Source organism: Silene latifolia, chromosome 10, assembly GCF_048544455.1.
Source record: "Silene latifolia isolate original U9 population chromosome 10, ASM4854445v1, whole genome shotgun sequence".
NCBI classification, from domain to species: Eukaryota; Viridiplantae; Streptophyta; class Magnoliopsida; order Caryophyllales; family Caryophyllaceae; genus Silene; species Silene latifolia.
Genome location: NC_133535.1, coordinates 24,836,996 through 24,853,579, shown reverse-complemented (window position 1 = coordinate 24,853,579; position 16,584 = coordinate 24,836,996). Strand labels below are relative to the sequence as shown.

The window sequence follows — 16,584 nt, the reverse complement described above, 5'->3', positions numbered from 1 at the left end:
TATAGTTAACTAGATGCAGTTAACAATTTAACTACAAATGCTAAATTCTTAACCTAGCCTTAAACTAACTAGTAGAGGTTAATTCTAGTTTACCACGTGTCACAATGTAATTGGTTGTGTATGAAAAACTCATACACCTCGTGTATGTGTATCATCTTCCATATTGGATAGGAGGGAATATAATTTGTTATATTATATTATGTTTCAACATTATATGTTGGTTTAACTTTATCATCGATATGTTTATAATTATTACTCCGTATATTTTATTACATTATACGGAGTACTATATCTTTTACACTATTGCTAATGAATGGGTTATATTTTATACAACAAATAATAGTTTTAGACTATTTCACATTGTGGATGATCCACTTTTGTTAAAAAAAATCTATTCATTTATTGCTAATAAATTGGTTTTTTTTTTTCATAATAGAATCAAGTCACAGTGTAAAACCTTCTCATAAAATAAATACAGATTAAGTATACTCTATTAACCTACTCTAGGCAAATACGTAGTATACTCTATTAACCAGAAAGCCAACCAATCTCTCTTACTACTAAGTCATTAAGAGAATAACAATTCTTTTAGTTTTCCTTTAAAATGTATCCAACTTAGTAAGGAAATAATTAAAACTTTCTTGTAATAAACTATTATATTTTTCATAAAATATAATGTTATTATAATTAAGTTATACTTTGATCTTTTAATTGAATTCAAAATTATGATTTTTTTTCATTATAATAAATTAAAATTGTGGTATTAAATTATAGGGTATATGTTGCTAAATTTTTCATAATGCAATAATGACCACTTTGGAAATTAACTTAACACATACTTATTATTATACTAGTTGTTGTATCGCGCGCGGTGCGCGCGATACCCCAAGATATTGTGACTCGTTTAGTTTGATAACGCGCGTATAGAAATATGAATATTGATATGTTGTGTCTGAATCCTAGTTGTTGCATCGCACGTTTCGCGCGCGATACCCCAAGATACTGTTACTCGTTTAGTTTGATTAGTATTGATTCATGCACAAAGTGCGGTTGTTTTATATGTATGTTTGTGGAAGGAGATAATAGCGACAAATCAAAACACAGTAGTGATCATATTTAAAATTAATATTCAATGAAGAGTTTTCAAAAACACGAATTATAAATGTTGAGTCTAACTCTCTCAACTCATCCAAATGCTTCAATCGGGTAAAGTTGTTGCTACTGATATTGGTAATTTAGCTAACGAGATATATTAAGTATAGCTGGTAGTTTTGAGTTCATTAACTATTCTTTTGTTAAGAGAAGCGGAAACGAGGCAGCCCATTGTATGGCTCACTACATGCCTATTGACTACTCCACTCGTGTTTGGGTAGATATGTGCCTGGAGATGTTAGCAGATACTATTATTTTTTCCGATTTCCATGTCGGCCTACACTGAAAATTAATAAAATCCCCTTTTCTTTCACTAAAAAAAACAATTCACCTAGGAGAACAATCCCCTATCACCAAAATACTCTCGGGCAATAATAAGAAATTTCACAAGTGCATTCAATTTAACAGCCTGGTTGAAGAACCCTCCTTTAACTTTTAGGGGTCGCATGGATTGGGTGTAATGGGCCTGAAAAATTAGAGGGTAATTGTTATGGGTCTTTTAAAGAGGTTTGGTACAAAAGAACTTATTCAGGCCCAGTACTTATTCCTCCCTAGAAGCAGTAATAGATTACTCTCCTCCCCCCTCCGTAAAAGTTACAGGAGGAATAAAATTTGGGGATCTCGTTCTCTGTCATCAATCTTTTTGCTGGGAAATCAAAGATTTGTGATCATCCTTGCTTCAAATTTGATCCATCAGGTATATCTTTTGATTTAGATAAGATTATTGCATCAATTTTGATCGATCGTTTGAGATTATCTTTGCGATTTCAGTTTGCTGCTACTCACATACAATCGATTATATGTTCAATTTTTCTTCAAATTTCATGGGTGTTAATTTCTGTGTATCATTCATAATTATCTTGTATTACTTGATTTTATTGTTTCAATTTCATTTTTGTGACAATTTTAGTTACGAATGCCTGGGTTTGTGTAAAATTACTGGAACCGAGTTTGTATGGTCGGTGATTTGGTGTACTGTTTTATTTTTTTTGTACTGATCAGGTCCTTTTCTAATGCAACTAGAAATTTTACCCCCATACCAAACTTGGGGAAATATTAAGGCAGTAATAATTTCCTAGAAATGCCAAACCTTAGGCCAGGGAAAAATCTCTCCTAGAATCAATTTGGTGGGTAATCATTTCCCCATACAAATTTCCCCCTCATTCATTAATGCTATACCAGGCGACCCCTTATGGTCATTTTCAGTCATCTCAGACGACAATCCAGTATTTCACCTTGGATTCAACTAATCAAGCTACAATGGTGGTGCATGAAAATGTTGATGTATCAGAGTGTTGTAGTCTTTTAGAACGATTTCCATAACTGAGTAAATCTACTCTGAGTATAAAAGTGAAATACACGACACAAGAAATAAGGAAATTCTCTAAAATTTAAAGCAGACCTTTCCATAACTGAGTAAATCTACTCTTTGAGTACAAAGTGAAATACACGACAGAAGAAATACGAAAATTCTCTAAAACTAAAAGCAGACATCCATATAGCATGTGAGCTCTTCGGTTCTTCTGGACCAACCAACCAGAGCTTGCCAACTTTATGAAGCAAGGCGAAAAAGGCAATAAACTGGACGCTCATCATATGTACAACAGTGGGAGATATCTTCAAACCAGGGGAATCATCCTTATAAAATTGGAGCATTGTTCCTGAAGCACCCTCCAGCTCACCTACACCCGCTGTCCTTCTCTGGCGAAGACTTGCAGCAGCAGCTGCACTTCCTTTTGGTGGAGTAGTTCTAGCCATGTCTGAATTGAGAAAATAACCAGAGCTGCACATTAATTTATTTGAGACTGTTAAAATTTGGAGACAACCCATTAGCAAGAGTTATACTCCTTTGTCCCGGTCATTTGTGTTCCTATTCCATTTTGGGGTGTCTGAGTCAATTGTTGTCCTTTCTATTTTAAGAATGAATTTGATGAGCAATTTGATCATTCACACAATTGGGTTCACTTGTCATTTAGTAATTGACCCCTCTTCCCTTGGTCTTTGTGCCAAAACCAAAGGACAACAATTGATCGGGACGGAAGGAGTATAAGACTGTCACACATCTTTAGCCCATTACTTATAGTTAAGACCGTCGTTTCTGAGGAACTGGGGAGCACACAAGTTTTACAACTAATCCAACAAAAATATAAATGGTTAAAAATTTCATGTTCATAAATCAAGTACTATAAATAGTTCACAATTACATATAAAACCAGCAAAGTTTAAACTTTTCTTTTACTTATAACACTATAATCAAATGAGAAAACAAAAATATTTAAAACGGTCTAATATAAGATTACTGCATGTAGTATAAAATAAGTAAATATACTGTTTTTCCTTAACTTATAACACCAATGCCACATTGCTTATGTCTTCTATATTAATACTGTTGAAGTTAAACATGATTCATGCACTTTGCTCCTATTAATTCAAGCATTTTCTGACCACCTTACTCCACGAACCATTAACCACGAAGCAGCTCCTGTTCTAGAAAACCAACTATAACACAGGTGTATTTTTTTTATCAGACAGCAAATTCAACAAACAACACCCCATTCTCGATAACGCAATATATAATCCGACAACTGCTAGCAAACAGCGTTGCATTACAGGTAGATGGCACCTGCATACAACTTAACAAACAACACCCCATTCTCGATAACGCAATATATAATCCGACAACTGCTAGCAAACAGCGTTTCATTACAGGTAGATGGGCACCTGCATACAACTTGTTCTAATGTATACAAGTTGTTCTAATGTTCAAGCCTGCCAACTACAATTGTCATGAATACAAATAATATCCAGTTATACAACTTGTTCTAATGTTCAAGCCTGCCAACTACAATTGTCATGAATACAAATAATATCCAGTTAAGTATCAATTACGTATGAACTTCTTCGTTATGTAAGTGATAATACAGATAATATCCAATCAATTATCAATTACAAAGAGAAAACTTCTAACTAAACACTTCAAAACACAATGCATTTATTAATAGAATACTTCCCCTTATTCACAATAATGTTCCCACTTCTCTAATATTTGTGAGGAGTATTTTATTGAAGTGGGAAGATCATTGTGAATAGGAGGGAGTATTATATAGTAACATTTTCATGAATCAACGTACATCAAGGATTCACGACCATAACCATAAAACCAACTGAATTCGAAGTTTAAAGTCATAAGGATGTATTAATATCAAACTCTCTTGTTTCTTCACTCAACTGCAATCAAGACTAAAGAGATCATGCATAAGAATAACAACATTATAACAATGTGTCAGCGGCATTTGTAAATTACGGGGTAAGGTTGTAAAAGGGGGAGATATAGATGTACGTGGCCTTCCCTTATAAGCAACAAAGAGACTATAAAATCATGCATAATAGAAACAAGGCAACTGTGTGACAGTAAGAAAACATTCAAATTGAACAAGTCAAAGAAAAAGAGAGATGGCTAATTACTGGTTAAAGGGGCGAGAGGTTACGATACACCCCGGTGTCAAGAATCAAAATCATTGAAACTTAACGACTGAATGCCTGAACTCCAAGCTATGACTCTTCGAATCGCCACTCTTGGTCTCGCCATTCCTTCCTCTACTTCTACTTCTTACTTCTCTCCACGTCTTTCCATTCTTCCTGCAATATTATGCACACATGCATCTTCTTAAACAAATGGTCCTTTATAAAAAGGTTTTAGACATGTAAAAAACAAATTTACATTTACAAAATTCAAAACCATAGTAGTTCAAATAGTAATCAGTATTGAGAAATCGATTACAAAAAACCGTTTTATACGAGCTCTTATATGAGGCCAACTTAACACAAATCTGCGATTCTCAATTGACTAACAAAGTAAATAAAACAATTTCAAAGAAAAAGAACTAAACTATGATTAGATACGAACATTTGTCCAGGTTCTCATTCACGAGATTTGACAAAGCAGGAAAAACACTTCCACTTTATTAGTCCAACTTTCAAAAATTGAGCTAGAGATGCTAGCAGCAAAACAAGGCTAGGCTACAAGCAACAAGACATCTACTTCGCATTTAAATTACAGCTATCTCTACACCTCGGTCCAGATTATATAAACTCATTACTAATAACCACCTAAGAAAGTCAACTCTACATTCCATTAGACATTTTGATAATGAACTCCGGAGAAAGTGTCAAACTTTGTACATCAAAATAACAAAATGCTCTCAGACACGTCACAACCCCATTTCATGAGCAAACTTCATCAAACTGGTGCAAGGACTTTAGGTACTACTCCCTCAGCCCCAGTCATTTTTTTACCTACGATTAAACTATCTTCACAAAGTACTAAAAAAAGGGTGAAAAAATGAATGGACGGAGAAAGTAAGCACTATCATCATTGTATATCATATGGCTCTTTATTTATAAGATTGTATTTTACATGTGAACCTTAATCAAACTAACCAGCAACAAGAAATCAATTACTCATAATTGACAAACTACAAAGTTACAAATCAATTACTAATCCATAGCCAAGAATTCCTTTATCTCAATAATAGCGTTTCTCCTTGATGCCGGTGAAAACCTATTGACATATATAACTTGAAAACAATTACAACCAATTAAAAAAAACATCTAAGATCTAATTAAAGCAAACATAGGACTGTAAGTGCCTAATCATGAGCATTTATTATAAAAAGAGGCTTAGGATTCGTTGATAGAACAGACAAACGAAGACAATAATAATATGGACTACGAGAGCAATACTTTTAACACACAAAAATAATCTGCAAGATCAGCAGCAAGCAAAAGTCAGATAAGAAGAGTCACATACCTGCACAGCCCTTATAATATTCCTAATACTCCCAACAAAACAAAAAAGAATCGTGGGAGCAGGATGATACAACCATGGGGAACAACTCACAGAAAAAGAAGATTGGGTCAATGTAAGATACATGGTTTGATACAACAATACGAGCTACATCTCTAGGTATCAAATAACCCTTACATTTAAAACACTGGTATCTGCAATTGAATAAATATTCGGATACCTTACCTTGCTAGGAATAGATCTGGACTATAGGTATAACAAATTGCTAAGCATTGCCATTATTTATTTGGCAAGCATTTCTCATAAAGAGAATAGAGCTTCAATCATTCATGGAGAAAGAACACTTTTTACAAGTTCCGAACACTCCTACTCTAAAAATCTTTCTATTCCATTGAATTCTTCCTTAAAATGATAATGAAGTTCATACAAATTGACATACTTGAATATACAAAAAGTAGCAACTCTAAGAACCATTGTTTATCACAAACACGTACCCATCATCCTTTTTATTCTCATTTTAGGTTTATGCTCTTAAGGGGTTATGAATGGTCACTATAATGGTCAAACTTGTCCACAGGTGATTGCATTATAGCACAGGCAGTTGACAATGGTATAATATACGATCCTAAAGTATGTGCTCTACCTGTCTCCTTTGAATGAGTCATTTTTTTATTCGGCTAGGATTATGTTGGCTTCGCTGGGTGCTCTCTTACTTGAGTAGTAAAGAGATTAGATTAGCGGATGGAGAAAAGAAAACTAACCTTTCTTAGATCTCGGGTCAGCTATCGGTAACGGAATCATAGGCGCTATTGTTACTTTTCTTTTCTATTAGCAAACTACCCAGTTTAGTTCTTCCAAGATTGCTTCATCCAGGTAAGCCACTCAATTTTAAATCCTAATGGGAACAAGGTAATCAAAATTCTGAATAGAAGAATTTTAAAAGATGTTTAAACGACCTGGAAACAAGGATTCTCTAATCTGTGTTTGCTCAGATAAAACCGTCTTTATCCAACCCCATTCCCCAATCTCGGTTAACACCCTTTCTAATAACCTTTATCGAACCTCAATAAGTCTATTAACACATGCCAACTAATAATTAAACTTCATCAAGCCATAATCCTGAAGCTACCATCTTTATCAAATTCAGCTACCAACTTTATAAAACTTTGCTAACACCCTTTTTCTTAAATAAGCTTTATCCAACCTCAATATCTCCAAGTTTCATCAAACCAGCAGTCCAGCAACAAAAACCCAAAAAATATGTAATCATTCTACAATTCCTAAACAGATCCTAAAGCCACAAAATTTACTAATCCCGCTCATTTCTTGACAGAAACAAAAAAACAAGAACTTGTAAAAAGTCTGCTTCTTTTTACAAAAGTAATTAAAACCAGACTCAACTCGTAAGGCATAATCCAGAAAACATGGGCAATTAGAAACCCAGATCAAGTAGGTGAGAAAGAAAACCAAAGTTAGGGTTACAAAACTTAAATAACCGAGAAAAAACCATTAAAACTCACAAGGACCCATCAATTAGAACAGAAAATAAAAACTACCAGTCAAATTTAAAATCATACGATTAAAAAAAAAAGTTACAAACTATCCTGCTATCTTAAAATCAAAAGCTATCAAATCAAAGTGAGAAAATAAAGACAATAGCGAAAAAGGGAAAATAATAGGTAGAGTGATTCGTCGACACATGACAAACATTTACCGTTGCTGTCGCCACCCTGTCCTCTGCATTGATCTCAGTGTCTCTGCCAGATGGTTTACGATGTCCCCGTCATCAGAATTAGGGTTTGTGGGAGTGAAAGCAAAGGGAAAAGGTGTGTGGTGTGATGTGTGGAAAGAGATCAGAGAAAGTAAAGAGAAAAGGTGTGGTTTGGTTAGTCAGGCAAGAGAAGTAATAACACAAACAATTGGTCTCCCTTGTGACGGGTTACCATTTGTGGCGGATATTTTGTGAGTTAAAATTGTAACAAAATGGGTTAGTGGAGAAAGGGGACCACATGAATAGTGTTGCAGAGAGAGAGAAAAAGTGGAGTGCTTTTGTGAGGTAAAATGGTATCGTCATTTCAAGAGCGGACTTGATATCTTGTCACAAACAAGAATTTGTATAACACAAATTGGGCTCAGTATATCAAAGCAAGTGGCAAAGAAGGCCCAGAGAAATAGGCCAGCGCAAGAAAAGAAAAACGCCAAAACGACACCAATAGATGCGTTTTAAACTGTTCATTTGAACAGTAAACTCCCTTCGTGACATTTAGGATAAGGTGAAAAGATTCGTAATTAAAAAAAAAATCATTATTTGGAAAAAAAATTATAAAATGAAATTTGTAGTTTTATGGTAAAAAAAAGTACTTTCATAAAAATATACATTCCATAACTTTACTCAAATTTCTTTGATTAGTTTTCCATTTTAATTTTTTTTATATTAAAATAAAATGGAATGAAGCAATAAATATTAATAAGGTGTCAGTTTAAATAATATCCTAAAAAATGAAATCTGTAACCCGTTTTATACTAGTGTATATACAATAAACAAGCTAAGAAATATAATGTATCCGTAGTAGAGCTGATCATGGGCCGTACCGCCCAATAACCCGACCCACCCGGCCCAAATTTTTACCGGGTTTGGACAACAATTTTTTTTAAAAATGGGCCATGGGCTAACCCAACCTGACCCCATGTTTGTAATGTAGTAGGACAAGGACAAGGAAATTTTAAGTCGGGCTAGCCCGCCCGGCCCGTTAAGCTAACACCTACAAAATACAAAATTAGTAAATGACCACCGTCCATCTCTTGAGATTACCAATACCAATAATCAATATTGAATTGAATACATAGAATCAGAATAATCAGATGTATCAACCTTTCAATTTTCATCTCTCGAAAACTGCTATCATTCATTGTCTTCTCATCCAACAGTCTCACATCTTCTTCAATATAGGCTCTATGTCTTCCATCTCTGGGTATAAATATGTGTATCTTAGTCTTTCTTTCACAATTCCTATTCGTTTATCGATTAAGCTACGGAGTATATTTTGGGTTCTTTATCGATCTGCCGTAATAGTACAAGCAAATCGAGTAAATATAAGGCTGAGATCTAAGGTATTATTTCTAATTCATAAGCTTTTTTATCATATGATTGTATGAGTTTATTAGTTTTAGATCTGATTGTATTATTTGATTGGTTTTTTTTGTTTTAAAGTATTGTTTCTGATTGATTTTTTCATGTCTAGTTCGATTGGTTTTTAATTTTTTATATTCTCTGATTGTTGTAGTTAGTAATTCCCCTTTATGATTTCAATATAGTTCTGAATTTTCTCAGTAAAAACTGTCTTCCATGCTCAAATGATAAAGGGTCTTGAATTGGAACAAACTCATAAAGGCTGGAATCTTTTCGCTTTCTTCCTTTTTTTAGAATAATGTATTTACAAATGTGTTTGTTTTATTCCAGTCGTACTACTATGGCCGAAGGAACAGCAAATAAACCTGTTGAGTTGGATGCTCCCAAAGAAAACACCACTCCAGTTGCTCCCAGAAAACACTTTGCTCCTTGCAATAGAAAAGGCGGGTGAAATTGAAGTCAAAAGTATGGAGGGAATGACCGGAGAAGAGTTGTCGCCTGGTGAAGTTCGAGCAACTTGTATCTATTGTAAGCAAGTTTTCAATGCAAATAGTGGTAATGGCACATCTCATCTTAATAGACACGTGAAAAAATGTGCTTTACGATTTAATCACGACATCCGAAACTTTTGCATTGTTGGCTCTCCGTCGAACACTGGTTTGCGTTCTATGTCCTTATTAAATCCAAATCCTAATTTAGATGAGATTCGTAGAGCTATATGTGTTTATATTGTTCTTTGGTTCACATCCGTTTACCACTTGTGAAGAGCACGGGTTTCGATTTATGACATCCGTAATGTGCCCTCGGTATACTAATGTGAGTAGACACACACTAAAAAGAGATGCATTGAGCTATTATAATGAAGAGAGGAAACTAATTGAAGATGACTTGCAAAAAGCCCCTGGTCGTATATGTTTCACCACAGATAATTGGAGAAGTGATCATACCCATGATGAATATATGTGTATCACTGCTCATTGGGTTGATTGCGATTGGAAATTACAAAAAAGAATAATTAAGTTTGGTGCTTTATCCCCCCCATTTGATGGCATTTCTCTTGCTGATGAGATTACTTTTTGTTTGGGTCAATGGAAAATTGCTCACAAGGTTTTCAGTTTTACCGTTGATAATGCAAGTTATAATGATTCTATGATTAACTCTCTTAGAACTCATTTTATGAGGAAAAATGTGTTGGTGTCCAATGGAGATTTTTTTCATATGCGGTGTTCTGCTCACATTATTAACTTGGTGGTGCAAGCTGGTTTAAACTTGATTGATAGTGTAGTTAGTAAGATTAGAAGTGTTATTAAACATTTGAGTCATTCAATCCCTAAAAGAAAAAAGTTTTATGAGGTCGCTCAATCATCTTATGGCTTGCTCACTACTAAAAGGCTGCGAGGAGATACATGTATACGGTGGAATTCGACTTTCTTAATGCTTGATCGTTACCTTTATTATAGAGACGTATTGGATAACTTTGTGAGTAAGGATAAGGACATCAAAGTGTATAATCTTTCTTCTGCGGAGTGGAAGAAAGTGAATGAGTTACACAAGTTTTTGAAGGTCTTTTATGAAGTGACTAATTCATTTTCTGCATCAAATACCCCTACCGCAAATGTTTATTTTCATGGAGTGTGGAAAATTCATAAGAAGTTGGATGAGGTTTATAATAGTCCTCCTTCTTTTTTGTCTACCATGGTTATTGATATGCATGAAAAGTTTAATAAGTATTGGTCCGAGTACAGTGATCCGATTCTTTCATGTCTTTGCGGTTCGGATCCTCGTTTTAAGTTAGAAAGGGTTGAGTATTGTTATTCAAGTGTATGGGAATGTTTATGCAAAGGAAAAGATTGAGGATATAAAAAACACCCTTTTTGAGCTATATGATGAGTACAAGGATGTTTTTGGAGAGTCTTCTCATTTTGTTAAGAATACTTCTAATTATGATCATGTTCTTGGGGTTAATGGGAGAATGGATGATGAGGAAGACTATGCTGCTTTTTTAAGTAAGAAGAGAAAAATTGATGCCGAGAAATCCGAGCTGGAGCTTTATTTGGAGGAAAAAAAATGTGGATTTAAATGAAGACCTGAATGTTCTACTATATTGGAAAAAACAGTCCGAGAGATTTTCTTGTCTTTCATGCTTAGCTCGTGATATCTTAACTGTTCCGATCTCTACGGTACCTTCAGAATCTGCTTTCAGCATGGGTAAGAAACTAATCAATCCATGGAGGAGTTCTCTTTCACCACAGACTATTGAAGCCCTTGCATGTCACGAAGATTGGTTAAGAGTAGAGCTGATCATGGGCCGTACCGCCCAATAACCCGACCCACCCGGCCCAAATTTTTACCGGGTTTGGACAACAATTTTTTTTAAAAATGGGCCATGGGCTAACCCAACCCAGCCCATGTTTGTAAATGGGCCGGACAAGGACAAGGAAATTTTAAGTCGGGCTAGCCCGCCCGGCCCGTTAAGCTAACACCTACAAAATACAAAATTAGTAAATGACCACCGTCCACCTCTTGAGATTACCAATACCAATAATCAATATTGAATTGAATACATAGAATCAGAATAATCAGATGTATCAACCTTTCAATTTTCATCTCTCGAAAACTGCTATCATTCATTGTCTTCTCATCCAACAGTCTCACATCTTCTTCAATATAGGCTCTATGTCTTCCATCTCTGGGTATAAATATGTGTATCTTAGTCTTTCTTTCACAATTCCTATTCGTTTATCGATTAAGCTACGGAGTATATTTTGGGTTCTTTATCGATCTGCCGTAATAGTACAAGCAAATCGAGTAAATATAAGGCTGAGATCTAAGGTATTATTTCTAATTCATAAGCTTTTTTATCATCTGATTGTATGATTTTATTAGTTTTAGATCTGATTGTATTATTTGATTGTTTTTTTTGTTTTAAAGTATTGTTTCTGATTGATTTTTTCCTGTCTAGTTCGATTGGTTTTTAATTTTTTATATTCTCTGATTGTTGTAGTTAGTAATTCCCCTTTATGATTTCAATATAGTTCTGAATTTTCTCAGTAAAAACTGTCTTCCATGCTCAAATGATAAAGGGTCTTGAATTGGAACAATCTCATAAAGGCTGGAATCTTTTCGCTTTCTTCCTTTTTTCAGAATAATGTATTTACAAATGTGTTTGTTTTATTCCAGTCGTACTACTATGGCCGAAGGAACAACAAATAAACTTGTTGAGTTGGATGCTCCCAAAGAAAACACCACTCCAGTTGCTCCCCAGGAAAACACTGCTCCTTGCAATAGAAAAGGCAGGAAATTGAAGTCAAAAGTATGGAGGGGAATGACCAGAGAAGAGTTGTCGCCTGGTGAAGTTCGAGCAACTTGTATCTATTGTAAGCAAGTTTTCAATGCAAATAGTGGTAATGGCACATCTCATCTTAATAGACACATGAAAAAATGTGCTTTACGATTTAATCACGACATCCGAAACTTTTGCATTGCTGGCTCTCCGTCGAACACTGGTTTGCGTTCTATGTCCTTATTAAATCCAAATCCTAATTTAGATGAGATTCGTAGAGCTATATGTGTTTATATTGTTGCTGGTTCACATCCGTTTACCACTTGTGAAGAGCCTGGGTTTCGATTTATGACATCTGTAATGTGCCCTCAGTATACTAATGTGAGTAGACACACACTAAAAAGAGATGCATTGAGCTACTATAATGAAGAGAGGAAACTAATTGAAGATGACTTGCAAAAAGCCCCTGGTCGTATATGTTTCACCACAGATAATTGGAGAAGTGATCATACCCATGATGAATATATGTGTATCACTGCTCATTGGGTTGATTGCGATTGGAAATTACAAAAAAGAATAATTAAGTTTGGTGCTTTATCCCCCCCATTTGATGACATTTCTCTTGCTGATGAGATTACTTTTTGTTTGGGTCAATGGAAAATTGCTCACAAGGTTTTCAGTTTTACCGTTGATAATGCAAGTTATAATGATTCTATGATTAACTCTCTTAGAACTCATTTTATGAGGAAAAATGTGTTGGTGTCCAATGGAGATTTTTTTCATATGCGGTGTTCTGCTCACATTATTAACTTGGTGGTGCAAGCTGGTTTGAACTTGATTGATAGTGTAGTTAGTAAGATTAGAAGTGTTGTTAAACATTTGAGTCATTCAATCCCTAAAAGAAAAAAGTTTTATGAGGTCGCTCAATCATCTTATGGCTTGCTCACTACTAAAAGGCTGCGAGGAGATACATGTATACGGTGGAATTCGACTTTCTTAATGCTTGATCGTTACCTTTATTATAGAGACGTATTGGATAACTTTGTGAGTAAGGATAAGGACATCAAAGTGTATAATCTTTCTTCTGCGGAGTGGAAGAAAGTGAATGAGTTACACAAGTTTTTGAAGGTCTTTTATGAAGTGACTAATTCATTTTCTGCATCAAATACCCCTACCGCAAATGTTTATTTTCATGGAGTGTGGAAAATTCATAAGAAGTTGGATGAGGTTTATAATAGTCCTCCTTCTTTTTTGTCTACCATGGTTATTGATATGCATGAAAAGTTTAATAAGTATTGGTCTGAGTACAGTCTGATTCTTTCATGTGCTGCGGTTCTGGATCCTCGTTTTAAGTTAGAAAGGGTTGAGTATTGTTATTCGAAGCTGTATGGGAATGTTTATGCAAAGGAAAAGATTGAGGATATAAAAAACACCCTTTTTGAGCTATATGATGAGTACAAGGATGTTTTTGGAGAGTCTTCTCATTTTGTTAAGAATACTTCTAATTATGATCATGTTCTTGGGGTTAATGGGAGAATGGATGATGAGGAAGACTATGCTGCTTTTTTAAGTAAGAAGAGAAAAATTGATGCCGAGAAATCCGAGCTGGAGCTTTATTTGGAGGAAAAAAAATGTGGATTTAAATGAAGACCTGAATGTTCTACTATATTGGAAAAAACAGTCCGAGAGATTTTCTTGTCTTTCATGCTTAGCTCGTGATATCTTAACTGTTCCGATCTCTACGGTACCTTCAGAATCTGCTTTCAGCATGGGTAAGAAACTAATCAATCCATGGAGGAGTTCTCTTTCACCACAGACTATTGAAGCCCTTGCATGTCACGAAGATTGGTTAAGAGTAGAGCTGATCATGGGCCGTACCGCCCAATAACCCGACCCACCCGGCCCAAATTTTTACCGGGTATAGGACGGATCAGATGACTATTTGGTTATTCAAAACCATATTTGCAAAATGCCTTACTAAGATAAATGGATCATGTTATGCACCCTAAACCTAATACGGTAAATGGATGTTTAATTTCCGTCTTGCATGCAAATCAATCATTAATCCAACTCGACATCTTATACTTGATACTTGGATTAAATCAACCGACTTAGAAAGCTCTCACATGTTAGGTTTAAATCATTGGATGCGCATTCATGCATTTAAACCGTTTTATTAACTTTTGCATTCAACCAACCAAGATCGATCATTAGAGGCCGCTAACGCGGGCGGGATTGGGTGTCTGATTAAAGGGCTTCCCAATATGTACCTTCACCTCTTACTCAGAAACTTTGGATAGTGGACGACCTTATCCAGGGCGTACGAGAGTCATTCTAGAGATAGGATGCTAAAGAGGGACGATTTCCTTATCTTTAGTACCTATGTCAAACGCTGCTTTGTGCTTCGATTTGACCGAGGTATAAAGTGGAATTCGAACGGGTTCCAGGCATCCCACAAATGCTTGGTGGCGACTCCGAACATCTCTAATCGTTTCGAGACCCTAACCGAGATGAAACCGACCGATCTAAAAAATGATCCGGTCGAAAGCCTTTTTACGCCGCCGAGCGTGGCTTTTAAAAGACCGCTGTGCGTCCACAGATCGAAGTGGGCTAGCAGGTGGGCCATGTCCACAGATTGGCGACTCCGCTGGGGATAACTAGGACACTTACGTCTTTGTGATCCCTAGATGGTGAGACTCGAACGAGGTCTTGGTTGGAATGCATTAATTGATATTACGGTCACGGTCGGGTTCCTTGTTCGGGCCCACAACCTAACCCTTTTCGACCAATTGGCTCTTCTCGTCGGCGTGAGTTTTCTCATCCCCGCGTTTCGAATCCCGATTGAGTCAAGCATACCATTGACGTTACACATTTTTGTTTCGTCAAAGAGCTTTCATCACTTTCGAGCACGAGGCTAGGGCACCCTCCTTACACATTTTGTTTGGATTGGTATCCCTCTCGCAAATTGGGGTTTGATTGCTTGGTGTGTAACCCACCCTTTTAAGTCAAAACCCGTGTCAGCATAATGCATAATATAATGAACTGCGAGTGCTTATGTGCTACTTGATCATAAGTCCTTCCGTGTCATTTTCAAACTTTCAAAAAACACCTTTTTGCGCCGTTATAATGGCCATTTCAAACCCCGGTCTTTCGCCGACCGTTACACACCTTTCTAGGCCGTCATAATGACGATTTTCAAACCTGGTTTTGTATAACCATTTTAACACGCCTTTCTAGGCCGTCGTAATGACGATTTTCAAACCTGGTTTTGTATAACCATTTCAACACGCCTTTCTAGGCCGTCGTAATGACGATTTTCAAACCTGGTTTTGTATAACCATTTTTACGCGCCTTTCTAGGCCGTCGTAATGACGATTTTCAAACCCGGTTTTGTATAACCATTTCAACACGCCTTTCTAGGCCGTCGTAATGACGATTTTCAAACCTGGTTTTGTATAACCATTTTAACACGCCTTTCTAGGCCGTCGTAATGACAATTTTCAAACCCGGTTTTGTATAACCATTTCAAACCACCATTTCACGCCGTTATAATCGCCGGGTCTAGACACGGATTATAACCCGTTTCGCGCCGACAATGGCTCTTTCAAAACCCGAGAAAGGCACACACCCTTTTCTCGAGACACTTTCGAGATCCCGAGGACCATTCACCGTCCCCGAGACCTCTTCAAACATTTCAAACTCGATTTTCAAAACATACAATTTTGAATTTCAAAACCGTCTTGGGAAACAATACACTGTTTTCCGAGCCGACTCAAACTCAAAACCGTCTTTTGCAAATAAACGTAAGACAAACCTTTTCAACTGAGCGACTTGCGGAGATTTCTATCTTCAGAAGCCGTCCTTTAAAGCGACAAATGAATCTTTTTGAAAATTTCTATTTTCGAAAACTTCAGTCCACCATTCCAATTCCGCCTCGTGTCTATCGAGTCAAAGCAAACGTACTTATGGGTCTTTACTTATGAGTCGTCTCACCACGAGACCCGTCCAACGGCGTCACGCCGTCATGTTGGACTCGTGTCAAAGGTTCTGTCAAACACCGTCACGTCATAAATCGAGTCAGCACCGAGGGACCACACACGGTCGCCCCGTCTTGTTGAGTCTGATCTTGGTCCCGTCTTTTGTGTTGTCTGCGTTCAGTCTTGGAACCGTGTCGGATTGAGTTGTAATGTGAGCCGTTTTTCTGCCTCAGAG

At 36.2% G+C, this 16,584-nt stretch overlaps 1 protein-coding gene and 1 long non-coding RNA gene across 2 annotated transcripts; one reads left to right on the top strand and one right to left on the bottom strand.

The window, feature by feature from the left end:
* Positions 1-4,483: 4,483 nt before the first annotated feature.
* LOC141605379 (uncharacterized) lies at positions 4,484-7,926 on the bottom strand. The gene is made up of 2 exons (XR_012526341.1): positions 7,674-7,926; positions 4,484-4,791 (listed from the first exon to the last, which is right to left on the bottom strand). It is a non-coding gene; the product is annotated as an uncharacterized LOC141605379 (long non-coding RNA).
* Positions 7,927-12,279: 4,353 nt separating this feature from the next.
* Positions 12,280-14,019, top strand: LOC141607300 (zinc finger BED domain-containing protein RICESLEEPER 2-like). Its single transcript, XM_074426654.1, has one exon. The coding sequence runs from the start codon at positions 12,280-12,282 to the stop codon at positions 14,017-14,019; it is 1,740 nt and encodes a 579-aa protein (XP_074282755.1).
* The last annotated feature ends 2,565 nt before the right edge of the window (positions 14,020-16,584 follow it).